The 13,271-nt window shown below is 39.1% G+C and overlaps 1 protein-coding gene and 1 non-coding gene across 6 annotated transcripts in view; one reads left to right on the plus strand and one right to left on the minus strand.

Moving 5' to 3' along the window:
* The window catches only part of ASAP1 (ArfGAP with SH3 domain, ankyrin repeat and PH domain 1), a 403,505-nt gene that overhangs the window by 114,025 nt on the left and 276,209 nt on the right, over nt 1–13,271 (minus strand). For 3 of the 5 annotated variants that reach the window (XM_032246607.1, XM_032246595.1, XM_032246616.1), the window contains 4 exons: nt 9,923–9,998; nt 8,446–8,532; nt 1,390–1,398; nt 476–576 (listed from right to left, as the gene is read on the minus strand). In XM_032246607.1, coding sequence (XP_032102498.1) covers nt 476–576; nt 1,390–1,398; nt 8,446–8,532; nt 9,923–9,998 — 273 coding nt within the window. The remainder of the gene's footprint in view (nt 1–475; nt 577–1,389; nt 1,399–8,445; nt 8,533–9,922; nt 9,999–13,271) is intronic. The other 2 variants (XM_032246627.1, XM_032246599.1) reach the window with 1 other exon arrangement.
* On the plus strand, nt 3,693–3,844 carry LOC116536133. The gene has a single exon (XR_004262493.1). It is a non-coding gene; the product is annotated as a small nucleolar RNA SNORA12 (small nucleolar RNA).

The following is a 13,271-nucleotide window of genomic DNA, read 5'->3' on the forward strand; positions in this document are numbered from 1 at the left end:
CACCCTAGAACCGGGACCGTGTGGATGGCAAGTAGTATACTACATTTAGAGTTAGAAATGGAAGGGCTTTTGCCAGATTAGCTATAATACGACAGGCAAAAGAGGAGTCAAGGGTGACCCCCAAGGTTGGGTGGCCTGGTGGGCAACCAGGCAGAGAAAACTGCAGTGAATAAAAGTGGAGAGGTGGGTAGGTATGAGGTCAGCACTTGCCTGCTGCATGTGCTACTCAGTAGCTGCCTTAGAGCTCAGTAGCTGCATGCTACAAGTCAGAGATGCCATTTAGGGGCCACAGAGCAATTACCACTTCTTCTAAAGAGAGCAGGTTAAATTACAGACTTACCTGAAGAAAACCAGTGTGCTAAAGGTCTGCAGCTAGTGTATTATAAAACTTTTAAGTGTGTTTCCCTATATGAGAGGCTGGAAAAATTTCCTAGGTTAATCACATGCTGAGACACTGGGCTGGGCTCATACATACCCATCACTTTTCTTTAGCAGGTACCCCTTCTTTTCACTGCCATATTCCTTATTGCCCTGGAGCTGATGCATGCTGTATCCTCCTTGTCGGCTCTGCGAATCCTAGGAAAGAAAAACTACAGGTGAAACAAAAACTGGAGACAATTCTCACATCCTTGATTCTATTCTGCCACTGAGCCTTTACCACTAGTCTGGGTCTAGGGAAATTGTGGAACTTTAAGAGCTGCCAGGTCCTTACCTTTATTTTAGAGGAGGAAACTGGGCAGCTAAATACTTGTCAGAGTCACAAAGCAAGTCCGAGGCAGAGCTGGGCTGGGTCTCTGATTTCTTGTTCAAAACCCAGCTCTACTCTGAACTGAATTCAACCAAGCACAGTGCACTGGTAGACAGACTACTAGACTGAAACCAGTTTACACCAGCAGCAGAGGCAACCATAGGAGGGATTGGAAAAAGTGAAGTGGACCACGAAATAAAGTCCATGCAACCTGAATATGTTCTTCCCTTAGGCTGTATCTTTTCTCCCTTTACATTCTGCTAAACACCCCCAAATAAAAGGGCAACCTTCTAAGTGAGGTTTTAACAATTATTATGTTTCTTGTTTTGTAGTTAGTGCTCTGTAAAATATACCTACAACCATACTTTTCAATTAAGACAATTCTACGGCAGTGAAAAGTGTATGCCGTTGTGGAAGGTGACAAGGGCCAAACCAACAACACAGATGCAAAAACGGTTGATTTATTATTAGCACTCCACTGAGCGCTACTTACATAGTTTCTAAGGGCTACATGACTAGAAACAGTCATTACATTATGAAAATGTAAGAAATAAAATCAACAACGTTGAACTGCAGAATGAGAACATGGTCTTTAGACATACAAGTAGGAGAATATATTCTCATAAAAAGTATTGACTTACTCTCCTAGACTTCGATCAGGAAGGGCAAAAGCAACAGAGAAAAAAGGTAGAACATTTGAAAATACAGTTAATTTCATTGAAAATCATATCACCCATAATTTAAGCATTTTATATAATGTACACAGAAAACATCATTCTAAAGATAATACTAGACAACATATACTTAGATTCATGATAAACTTTGGGTGATAGGACAATAAAATGTCTATATTTATCCGGTTTTATTTCAGGTCATATTGCATGAGAACAGAAACATGGCTAAATAGAAGAACATGAGGTACACACATATTTTACCAAAGTAAAAATGGTTGACAAATCTCAAATATTTAAGTATAGGGAATCAATACCTCAGTGAAACCCAAAATCAATTATTCAGAAATCTAATAACAGCCACAAATTGCGGCAGGACTATGTTTTTTCCCAAGGGAAAAGAACTCAAATATATCCAGTTCATAAACAACACCTGAAATGTGACGGCGTCAAGGTAAGCTAAACCATCCATTGACTATTCACTGACTTGTATACAAAATACCTTTAAGGCCAGGATGGCTTCTTTCTGACATTCGGTATCTTTTTGGCCCAAGTAATGTATGTTCGGTGACGCAAATTAATATAAGTAATAGTCAAAGGAAAATCTCTAGGACAATGTATCTTTTTAAGGCTGTTCTACACGTGACAGATTTTGTGTTCAAAATCGTGTCCTGAATACCTCTGAAAGACTATACTTTCAGGGATCATTTTTTTTTTTTTTTTTTTTTTTGAGACAGAGTTTTGCTGTTGTTACTCAGACTGGAGTGCAATGGCACGATCTCGGCTCACCGCAACCTCTGCCTCCTGGGTTCAAGCAATTCTCCTGCCTCAGCTTCCCAAGTAGCTGGGACTACAGGCGCGCACCACCATGCCCAGCTAATTTTTGTATTTTTAGTAGAGACAGGGTTTCACCTTGTTGACCAGGATGGTCTCGATCTCTTGACCTCGTGATCCACCCACCTTGGCCTCCCAAAGTGCTGGGATTATAGGCGTGAGCCACCGCGCCCAGCCTCAGGGATCATTTCTATAGCTTGTTACTGAATACCTCTGAAAAGCCAGGTATTAAGGACCTTGAGTATACAATATAAGCCCTGGCTTTGAGGCAGGTGCTCACACTGTCACCATATCACTGTCCTGCTCTCTTGTGTAGGTAACTGGGAGCTTACTGTACACTTAACAAGGCAAGCTGACTCACATTAAAAAGCTTACAAACTTGAGTCATTTTCTTTTTGAATAATATCTGTTTATAACTGGCCAGATTCTCTCCATATGAAACATTTAATTGGACAATATTAATCATTTGGGAGAGGTGGGGCACTGACTTGAATCTAGGATTTTCTTGCAAAATTCTCCCTTAGTGTTTCCTTTTTAAAAATGTGTGTGTGTATGTGTGTGTGTGTGTGAGTGCATGCGTGTGCATGTGTGTGTTTTGGAGGCTGGGTATTGCTCTGTTTCCTAGGCTGAATGCAATAGTGTGATCACAACTCTCTGCAGCCTCAACCTCTCAAGCTGAAATGACTGTTCCGCCTCAGCCTTCCGAGTAGCTGGGACTACAGGTGTGTGCTACCATGTCGGGGTAATTTTTGCTTTTTTGTAGGGATGGGATTTTACTGTGTTGCCCAGGCTGGTTTTGAACTCCTGTACGCAAGCAATTCTCCTGCTGTGGCCTTCCAAAGTGTTGAGTTTACAGGTGTGAGCCACCATGCCCGATCTAAATGTTCACTTTTAATCAGGGCCTATAGCCTTGAATTCCATAGTAATGTGGCTCACCAAGTCCTTCTTAATAGAGATTTTCACACTTTCTAAATGGAGGTAGGACTGAGGGACCGTACTAAATATCAGGCAAGCAAGAAGAGCAACATTCCCCTACCAATACCTCCAGAAACAGTCCCTAGTAACAATAGTAGTAACAGGCATTTTTCTTTTTTTTAGAGAGGAAGCAGTGTGTTCATAATCCTAGTAAAGAAAGATAGATCAGGATGCAGGGAACTGAGGCATGGGACAAAACAAGAGGCAGGGATTAATGGAATCTACAGGGCTTTCTGCTTTAATCCAACCAAATCGCATGAAAATTACTCAATTATGAATTTGGAGTCAGGGATCTCTGCCCTGTCTGTATATTCCAGAAACATTAAAAACAAAATCTAAAATCTCCCTGTATATTGGCACTCACTCACAGCCTTCTTCCTCAGAACCCTTGTTACTGAACTAGACTTCTCTTCATCTGCCCATGTAATTCCTAGGTCTGTCTGAATGCTTTTAAACTATATAACTCTTGTGGTTGTTTTCTTTTTGGTACATTTGTTAAGTTTTCAAATGGGCCTACCACTGCCACATGTATTATATTGGAGCTGGCAAAGGCCTGTGACAGATCTCTCTCAAGCCTTTCACGCCTTTCCTGCCTCAGAGAATGGCTCCCACATGCAGCAGGAAACAAAAAAACACAAATGAATGTCTCTCACTATTAGGTACTCTTATCAAAAACAACCAACTATGTATGTCTAATCTTAACCTTTGCTAACCTTTAAAATAAAATTCTAAGTTAAAAAAATAAAAACACATCTTTTTTGAACAAGGATTCAGATGCTAACAACTTATAAAAACAATTATATTTTTAAAATTTACCATTAAGGCATTTCTTATATATTTATTACTACCTTAAGTAAACCTTACATTTTAAATAACAAACTCTTAGATTGACTGTGTCTTGCTTTACATCAAACTAATATGCTTTTAAAGGTGAATACAGTGGCTAAACTCCAGGCTTTGATCTCATTAAACTGAGCAGAAAGGAGGCAGTATGTTTCAGAAGTTTAGTATCAACAATCCTAAGTTAACTTTTGATGAGTTTAATGGCTTAATAAAGTCACACCAATTATTCCTTGTGCACTGTGAGAAATGATGGCCATTCAGCTTGCTAAGCAGGGCACTCTAGATAAATAAAAAAAGGTTTTCTTTTTTGAGAAAGTAGATATTGGAGACTTATTAACATTAATAACAATTTAAAAACTGACACAAACTGAAGGAATGAAATAGGTTCTGAATCCTTTGATAGCATACCAGAAATTAACTATGGATTCCAGAAACAGAAAAACTCATTTGGGCAAAAATATAAAACATAAACAATGAACTTAAAATCTTTTTAATTTCCTATTCTCTATTAGCAGTATAGACTAATTACTTTCTTATTTGAAAACCTTATTAATGTATAAAATGTATTATTAAGAGGCAGAGTCTCAAATCTTTTAAAAGTGCAAGCAATTACACACTCATTGATTTAATGAGGTTATAAATGTTTGTGGTATCCAATTTAAAACTAAACCTCTACTAGAGAAGCCTAAAATTTCTTATGTAAGGTATGAATGGAGTGGGCAAAAGATTACTTCTGTTTCATTTTTCTTTATTTTATTTTTTTTTTTCAATTTCTTAAAATTGCATTTTAGGTTTTGGGGTACATGTGATGAACATGCAAGAGCGTTGCATAGGTACACACATGGCAGTGTGATGTGCTGCCTTCCTCCCCATCACCTATATCTGTTTCATTTTTCTAAATATTTGAATAGTTTTCTGGTACCAGGCTACATGACAGATACTGTGACATGAGTAATTCAGAAACAGAATCTGTCAAATATGCCAACCATAATGTCATATGATTTTAAGAGGGTCCATCAGTGAACCCAAACAAAAAAGGTGGAATTTTTGGAATAATTTGGTATATCCTAACTATGTCTTAACACCATTTAAAATTCTTTCAGGCCAGGCATGGTAGCTCATGCCTGTAATCTCAGCACTTTGGTAGGCTGAGGTGGGGAGATCACTTGAGGTCAGTAGTTCAAGACCAGCCTGGTTTAACACGGTAAAACTCCATCTCTGCCAAAAATACAAAACATTAGCCAGGCATAGTGATGCATGCTTGTAGTCCCAGCTACTCGGGAGGCTGAGGCACGAGAATCACTTGAACTTGGGAGGCGGAGGCTGCAGTAAGCGAGATTTGCACCACTGCACTAGAGTCTGGGCAACAAAGTGAGACTCTGTCTCAAAAAAAGAAAACCCCAACCAACCAACTAAACAAAAACCCACTTTCAAATCTAAAAATAGTTATGTAGCAAATAGTTCTTTTGTAGGTTAGCATATTACCAAAAGCTTAATAGAATTTCATAGAACAGTTCTTTGCTAAGACAATAAAACTTAAGGATAGGAGAAAAAAAAAAAAAAAAAAAAAAAAGAGTTTACCAAAATTCCAGGGATCTATTTACAACTAAAATTCTTGGAACTTCCTTTAATGGAGCCGAGTTAGAACCTGGTGGGGGTCAGTAGGTGAAATGATATGTTGGGTGTTTTTGATTCCTCAGTTAATCTTTAAGATTACTTGACACTCTTTTCAAATAGTAGTACCATGGTTAGAACTCTCTGTGGATAGCCTCCTCTCACATTTAATTTAAGTCATGAAAAATCATTACCTTCTAAACATATTCTGCAACAAGTGATGATAAACAGCATGAGAAAGGAATAGGTATGTTGTGAAAGATCAATTTATTACTTGTGAAACAAGGTACTAATGAAAACTCATTTATTAATCTAGGGTGGAGTTAAATCATGTGCATTTCATCATGTACACACTCCTTTGGCTTATATGCAACTTTGTTCTTTAGCTAGCATGAGCAGGATACGTTAAGTCTCCATGCAAAACAAAAAGGGGCTATAATAGTCCTCCCTTTTATTTTTCAAGAAAGCTTCCATATGTAGGAAAGAGGTAATACTGTGTGACAAAACAAAGGTAAGTACAAGTGGTTAAGTACATACCAGTAAGTAAAAAACCCCAAAACCAAAACCCAAAAAAACCTCATAATTTTATCCCAAGACTGAAATCTACTACCTGCTCTTCCCTTCTACTTGGGTCTTTTTAATGCTCTTACACTGAGAAATTATTCAGAGGGACCACATTTCTCCTAGGATTTATATATGAGCACCTTCAAAGGGCGTGGCATATCTGTGTTTCAGTCTGAAGTCCACTGGGGGTCTAATACTCAGAAGTTCTTATAAATCACAGTCAGAGGCCTCAAGCCACAGGTGCAGTCACTGCCTGAGACTCTGAATGACATGGATGCAGAAACTGCCTTAGTGCACACAGATGTTCCTGGCCACTCTGCCTACTCCACTGGATAGCAGATGCCTAGTGTTAACACTGCTTCTCTCACTTGACCAATCCCCAATGCATATACAGAAACTAGATTTGGAGAACCAGAAAAGTAGAGGCTTATATTGACTCAATAAAGAAAAAACCTTCAGGTTGCTGTAAAAGATTACTGTCACTAGTGAAGGGCTTGCTATGTTTTAGGGGAGTTGCTTTGTTTTAGACTCATAAACCCCTTTCAGAAATTTTGGAATTTAAAATAAGTGAGTTTGCTATTGTTGGGTGATAGTCTTTAAAAACTGACTATAAAAAATGCTGTATTTCAGCCGGGTGCAGTGGCTCACGCTTGTAATCCCAGCACTTTGGGAGGCGGAGGCAGGTGGATCACAAGGTCAAGAGATTGAGACCATCCTGGCCAACATGGTGAAACCTCATCTCTACTAAAAATACAAAAATTAGCTGGGCATGGTGGTGCATGCCTGTAGTCCCAGCTACTCAGAAGGCTGTGTCAGGAGAATCACTTGAACCCAGGTGGCAGATGTTGCAGTGAGCACAGACTGCACCACTTACATTCTAGCCTGAGAAACAGAGCAAGACTCTGTCTCCAAAAAAAAAAAAAAAAAATGCTATATTTCATGTTATTATTATTAAACACTGCTCTTAATGATTTTTGTTCGTTTGTTTGGTTAGTTGAGGCAGGGTCTTGCTCCACTGCCCAGGTTGGAGCACAGTGACAGAAACATGGCCTACTGCAGCCTCCACTTCCTGGGCTCAAGGGATTCTTCCACCTCAGCTTCCCTGGTGGCTGGGACTACAGGCACATGCCATCATGCATGGCTAAGTTTTTTTGTAGAGACAGGGTCTCATTTTGTTGCCTCGGGTAATCTCAAACTCCTGGGTTCAAGTGATCCTCCCACCTTGGCCTCCCAAAATATTTGAATTACAGGGGTGAGCCACTGCTCTTAAATTTAAAACATAATAATTTCATGTTCACAAGGATGACTAGATAATTAACTCCTGGATGGAAGGGACTAAAGCTTAATACCTAGAACTATGCCTGGCACACAGTAGGTGTTAATGAAATGTTTGAACAAATAACATTTATAATTAAGGATATGTACTTCATTCATCCAGCCTCTTCCATGCATTCTATACTGTTTCAATATCCAAGGACCATGTCACCTCCCTAATTGCAGGGGAAAGCTTCTATAGGATTCTGCATCAAAGTATTTCCCTGGCAAATGAGACATGCCCCCTTTGGCTGCCCAGAAAGACAGGTGGTCTAAAGAGGACAGTTGTAGAGTGTACTGACTATGTTTCAGCATACACTTCTGAAAAGCATGTCTTCAAAACTAGGATAGAAAATCTATAGTCATGAGGCTAGGTGCAGTGGCTCACGTCTGTAATCCCAGAACTTTGGGAGGCCGAGGTGGGAAGATTGCTTGAGTCCAGGAGCTCAAGACCAGCCAGGGCAACATGGTGAAACTCCATTTCTACAAAAAATACAAAAATTATCCAGGCGTCGTGGGATGTGCCTGTAGTCCCAGCTACCTGGGAGGCTGAGGTGGAAGAACTGCTTTAGGTCGAGGCTACAATGAGCCATAATTGCACTACTGCACCCTAGCCTGGGTGACAGAGTGAGACCGTGCCTCAAAAAAATAAAGAAAAAAGAAAAAAAAAATTCAGTCATGGAATTAGATACCCAGGACATCTTTCCTGTAAGGAAGGAAAAGGAACTAAAATACAATTTCTACATGGGGCTTATGATAAGTACATACTTGTATATTATGTAAGATATCACTGTGCCTGTCTTGCAGATCAGGAAACACAGGTATCACAAAAGCAGCCTTACTTACATTGTTAGCCCTTTTGTAAACATGTAAACCACTTACTTCTTTCTGATCAAGTTGAAGAGAAGATTTTATTAAGTCTCGGAGAGCAGTTAGCTGTTTCTTTTCTTCATCCTGGGTCTGCTTTATCTATGAAAAAAATTACTTCTATTACTTACCATTTATACTTTAATTTATTCAAAAATACCACTCATCACACAACTCTATTATATAGTTGGTTTTCTTACAAAAGTCCTTTACACTATCTTATTTTTGATATCAGATTTCTCATCTTATAAAAGTACCAGTGGGCTTTGAAATTAGTGAATAATGCAACATGTATTCTTATTAAATAACATATCTAAGCTAGACAATTAACTCTGAAATACTAAATAACTTAAGGAATATCATTTAGATGATTTGCTTCTGGTTTTTCAAAGGGTGGTAATGGAAATACCATGATGTGATTCAACAGTCCAGAAAAGAATCCTAAGGATGACCAATGCATACATGAAAGTTTACATAGCATGAAATGGGGTCAAGGGATTGGTGCTGCTTGTTTTTTTTTTTTTTTTTTTTTTAAACCATTTGGGACTTAACTGTAACCTGAACCATGTTAACTACTAAAAAAAAAATCAGAAAAAAAACACAGCTATGTATTTTAGAGTTATATAAGAATATAAGGCATTACTTGTAATTCTCAAACTTTATTTAGTGAAATTTACTCATACTCATAAATATCCATGCTTTTATTTACCACCAAATGATTTTCGGGCAACAACTTTACCATTTCTAAAATATGCATTTAGACCTAGACACTAAAAAAAGAGAGATAATATAAAACATACAAAAAAAAAACCCCATAAATGAAATGCACAGTGGCTCATGCTTGTAATCCCAGCACTTTGGGAGGTCAAGGCAGGTGGATCTCTTGAGCTCAGGAGTTCAAGACCAGTCTGGGCAACACAGTGAAACCCTGTCTCTACTAAAAATGCAAAAAATTAACTGGGAGTGGTGGTGGGTACTTGTAGTTCCAGCTACTTGGGAGGCTATAGCATGAGAATCCCTTGAGCCCAGAAGGCAGAGATTGCAGTGAGCCGAGATGGCACCACTGCAGTCTACTCTGGGTGACAAAGTGAGACTCGATCAGGGAAAAAAAAAAAAAAACTCAAACAAACAAAAACCCTATAAACCTACCTATTCAGAGAGTCACTTAATTTTTAACTTTCCACAATCATACGTTATTTCTGCAATTGCTGACCAGGGAACACCAAATGTGATGCTAACTGAATCGTTAAGTGCAGAGCCATCTGGAACTGATGGCTACTCTCCTCCCTGCTCCTCTCACAGCCCCAGTAAGGCACTCGAGTACTTCACCATTGATGACTCCTCTGACTTAAACCGAAGGGTTATCTGCCCTAGGTTTGTACAGACATATCATTTAATCTTTTCTGCTTTTAACATCTAATACAGATTTCAAATTCAGTGATATTTATCCATGAAAGCAAGTTAAGTTGCACGTATTTTACAAAGCACTTACATTATATAAATCAGCAGCCAGTTTTTCAATGTATTGTTTCAACTTATCAGCTGTTTTCAAGCCATCTTGAAAGAAACTACAATAAAAAAAAATAGATTTATCACCAGTATAAAAAAGAAAGAATTTTTTTTTACTTACGTGGGAACAAAAAAAGAACTAGAATAACCTGCAAAATCGGAAAATACACAGATCTGTGTGTGTGTGTGTGTGTGTGTGTGTGTGTGTGTATAAAACTGTCTTGTATAGACATATATACTCATTTTCCATGCATTATCTATACTAGACAGTTATAAAATTAATTATGGTATTTTATAAAGATTTACTAATGAACAAATTATGGCTACCAGTTGACATTTGATAGAAGATACCTCAAGGAGACTGGAAATTACAGTTGCAGTCCCAAAACAGTGATTTCATAATGTGCATGTCCATTATACATAGAACGGTTCTTCCCAGTTTTATCATATTTGAATTCGAAAGAGAGAGAAAGATGCATTAACCAGTGGAATATCATGAGGTCAATCTAGACACTATAAGAAATATGATGGAACTATAGATAAAGGCAAAAGAAGACTCAAAGTTCATTCAGTTCCTCAAAGATCCCTGTGTTCCAACATATATCTGAAACACAAGATTTCAAAGCAGTAATACCAATGGGTTTGGAAAGCTTTATCCTACAACATATGGTTGCATTATTTCACCTGAGAAATAACAAGAATTAATATCTGTGGAGCATTTATCGCATGCCCAGCAATACTCTAAACACTTTACACAGTGATTTCCTGTATGCAACCCTAATAAATTAAAGCACTTCAATCTCATCTCCATTTGTAAAACTGAAGTACAAAGTAAGTATAAAACTTGGTCAAGCTGCAACTAGTAAGCAGCTGAGCTGGTGGAATTCAGATCAGTTCTGCCAGAATCTGATCCATACTCTTTACCAGAAGTGAAGGGATTTCTTGTCTCATGTGGCACACTTCCACTCAGGAATCTAGTCTCTGATATCAGTTTAGAGAAATACACAATATGCCTCAGGAAACTGGTGTTTAGAATTTTCTCTGCCCTATTGGAAGCTTCTCTAACCATGCCCCCAAAGCAGATTACTTCTCAAGATACTATCTGTTTTGCTGTCTCCCCACAATGAGGACCTAGAGCATGAGGACTGTCTCAACTCCTTATCACAGTGGGCCCAACACAAAGGAGACTAAAGGAAGCAATATCAAGACATTTTAAGCTGTATCTTTTTTTTTTTGTTGTTTTTAGATGGAGTCTTAGTCTGTCACCTAGGCTGGAGTGTAGTGTCACAATCTTGGCTCATTGAAATCTCTGCCTCCCAGGCAGCTGGGACTAGCTACCACACCAGGCTAATTTTCATGTTTCCAGCAGAGACGAGGGGGGGTACAGGGGGAGCTGGTTCACCAAGTTGATCAGGCTGGTTTCGAACTCCTGACCTCAAGTGATCCACCCACTGTGGCCTCCCAAAATGCTGGGATTACAGGTGAGCCACCATGCCCAGCATAAGGCATACCTTAATAGACATATTTTAAGCTTAATAAAGTTTTTCAACAACAGGGATGAGAGGAAAAAGGGCCTTTTGGTTAGCCATTTAACTGAAAAACAAATGAATACAGTAAATCAATCCCTCTCTCTCTTTCTCTCTCTCTTGGACAGGGTCTCACTCTGTCACCCACACTGAAATTCAGTGGCTAACTGAAATGCAGTGGCTCACTGCAGCCTCGACTTTCTGGGGTCAAGTGATCCTTCCACCTCAGCCTTCTGAGTAGCTGGGACTACAGGTGCACCCCACCATGCCTGGCTAAATTTTTTATATTTTTTTGTAAAGATGAGGTTTTGCCATGTTGCCCAGGCTGTGAACTCCTGGACTGAAGTAATCTGCCCGCCTTGGCCTCCCAGAGTGCTGAGATTACAGGTGTGAGCCACCATATCTGGCCTAAACTCTCATTTTCTAGCATTTGGTTTTTCAGCACTGCCTACAGCAATGCAAGTTAAACTTCTCAGTACAGAATCTTAAAAGTTTACGTTCTGACCCTTGAATAGCTTCTAAGTTTTATCTCTTACCATTTTCCCTTAAAAACTCCAAGGTCTAGACATGCTACATTATTTCTAGTTGCTTGTTCCTTTTCAACCCATCTTCCCCCACCTCAGCCTCTGCATATGCTATTCCCTCTGCCTGGAATGCCCTTCCACCTCTATACCTGTGTAGTAGTCCGTTCTCACGCTGCTATGAAGAAACACCTGAGACTGGGTAACTTACAAAGAAAAGATGTTTAATTGACTTACAGTTCCACATGGCTCGGGAGGTCTCAAGAAACTTACAATCATGGCAGAAGGCACCTTTTCACAGGGTGGCAGGAGAAAGAATGAGTGCCAGCAGGGGAAATGCCAGACACTTATATAACCATCAGATCTTGTGAGACTCATTCATTATCAAGAGAACAGCATGGGGGAAACTGCCCCCATGACTCAGTTACCTCCAGCCTGTCCCCCCATTGACCCATGGAGATTATGGAGATTACAATTCAAGATGAGATTTGGGTGGGGACACAGAGCCAAACCATATCAACCTGCCTGCCAAATTCTCTTTTATCAAGACTCAGCTCAGTTGCTTCCCCATAAGCAGTATTCTCTAGACCTGATAGTCAAAGCATTGGCTTCACTGAGCAATAGCTTTGTATGTGTACAAAGGTAATCACAGCAAAATCAGTTTTGGTCTCTGGTACTGCACTTAAGTAATTTCTGGAGCAAAGTTTTGAAGGTAGAGCACTTAAATTTAAGATCGATGTTGTCAGGGCTTCTTACGACCGAAAAAGCAATCGCTTTGGGGTCAGATGATAATGACTAGGAATCTGTGTTCTGGCAAGTCATTTAACTTATCTTGGCCTCAGTTTGCTCAAGTGTAAATGGGCAAAAAATACATGTAAATGGGCAAACAATACAGATAGGACATATGAAATCAGCCAGCAAAGTGTGGGGCAGTTAGCATGTGCTCGGAAAATGATTCCCTTCCCTGGAGCTGCATAACTTTATCAGATAAGGAGTTATTTCCTTTGCAGAGGGATACAGATTCCTTGCAGATATTTTTGAAAAGGTATTTCATTTTCACTTACAACATAAAGGGAATTTAATCATTACGCTTAAAAATATGTGAGTTTTGCTTGGGAGACAGGTGCACCAAGATCTCAGAAATCACCACTGAAGAACTTATCCATGCAACCAAAAACCACTTGTATCCCAGAAACCATTGAAATAAAAATTTTAAGAAAAGAATAGAACACGAATTAAATCTCTCTCCAATTTTTTTTAAAAGGTGAGTTTCAATGAGAATGCT

The sequence above is a fragment of the Sapajus apella genome, unplaced genomic scaffold (assembly GCF_009761245.1).
Source record: "Sapajus apella isolate SASKATOON/1434 unplaced genomic scaffold, GSC_monkey_1.0 scaffold3, whole genome shotgun sequence".
In the NCBI taxonomy this organism is placed as follows: Eukaryota; Metazoa; Chordata; class Mammalia; order Primates; family Cebidae; genus Sapajus; species Sapajus apella.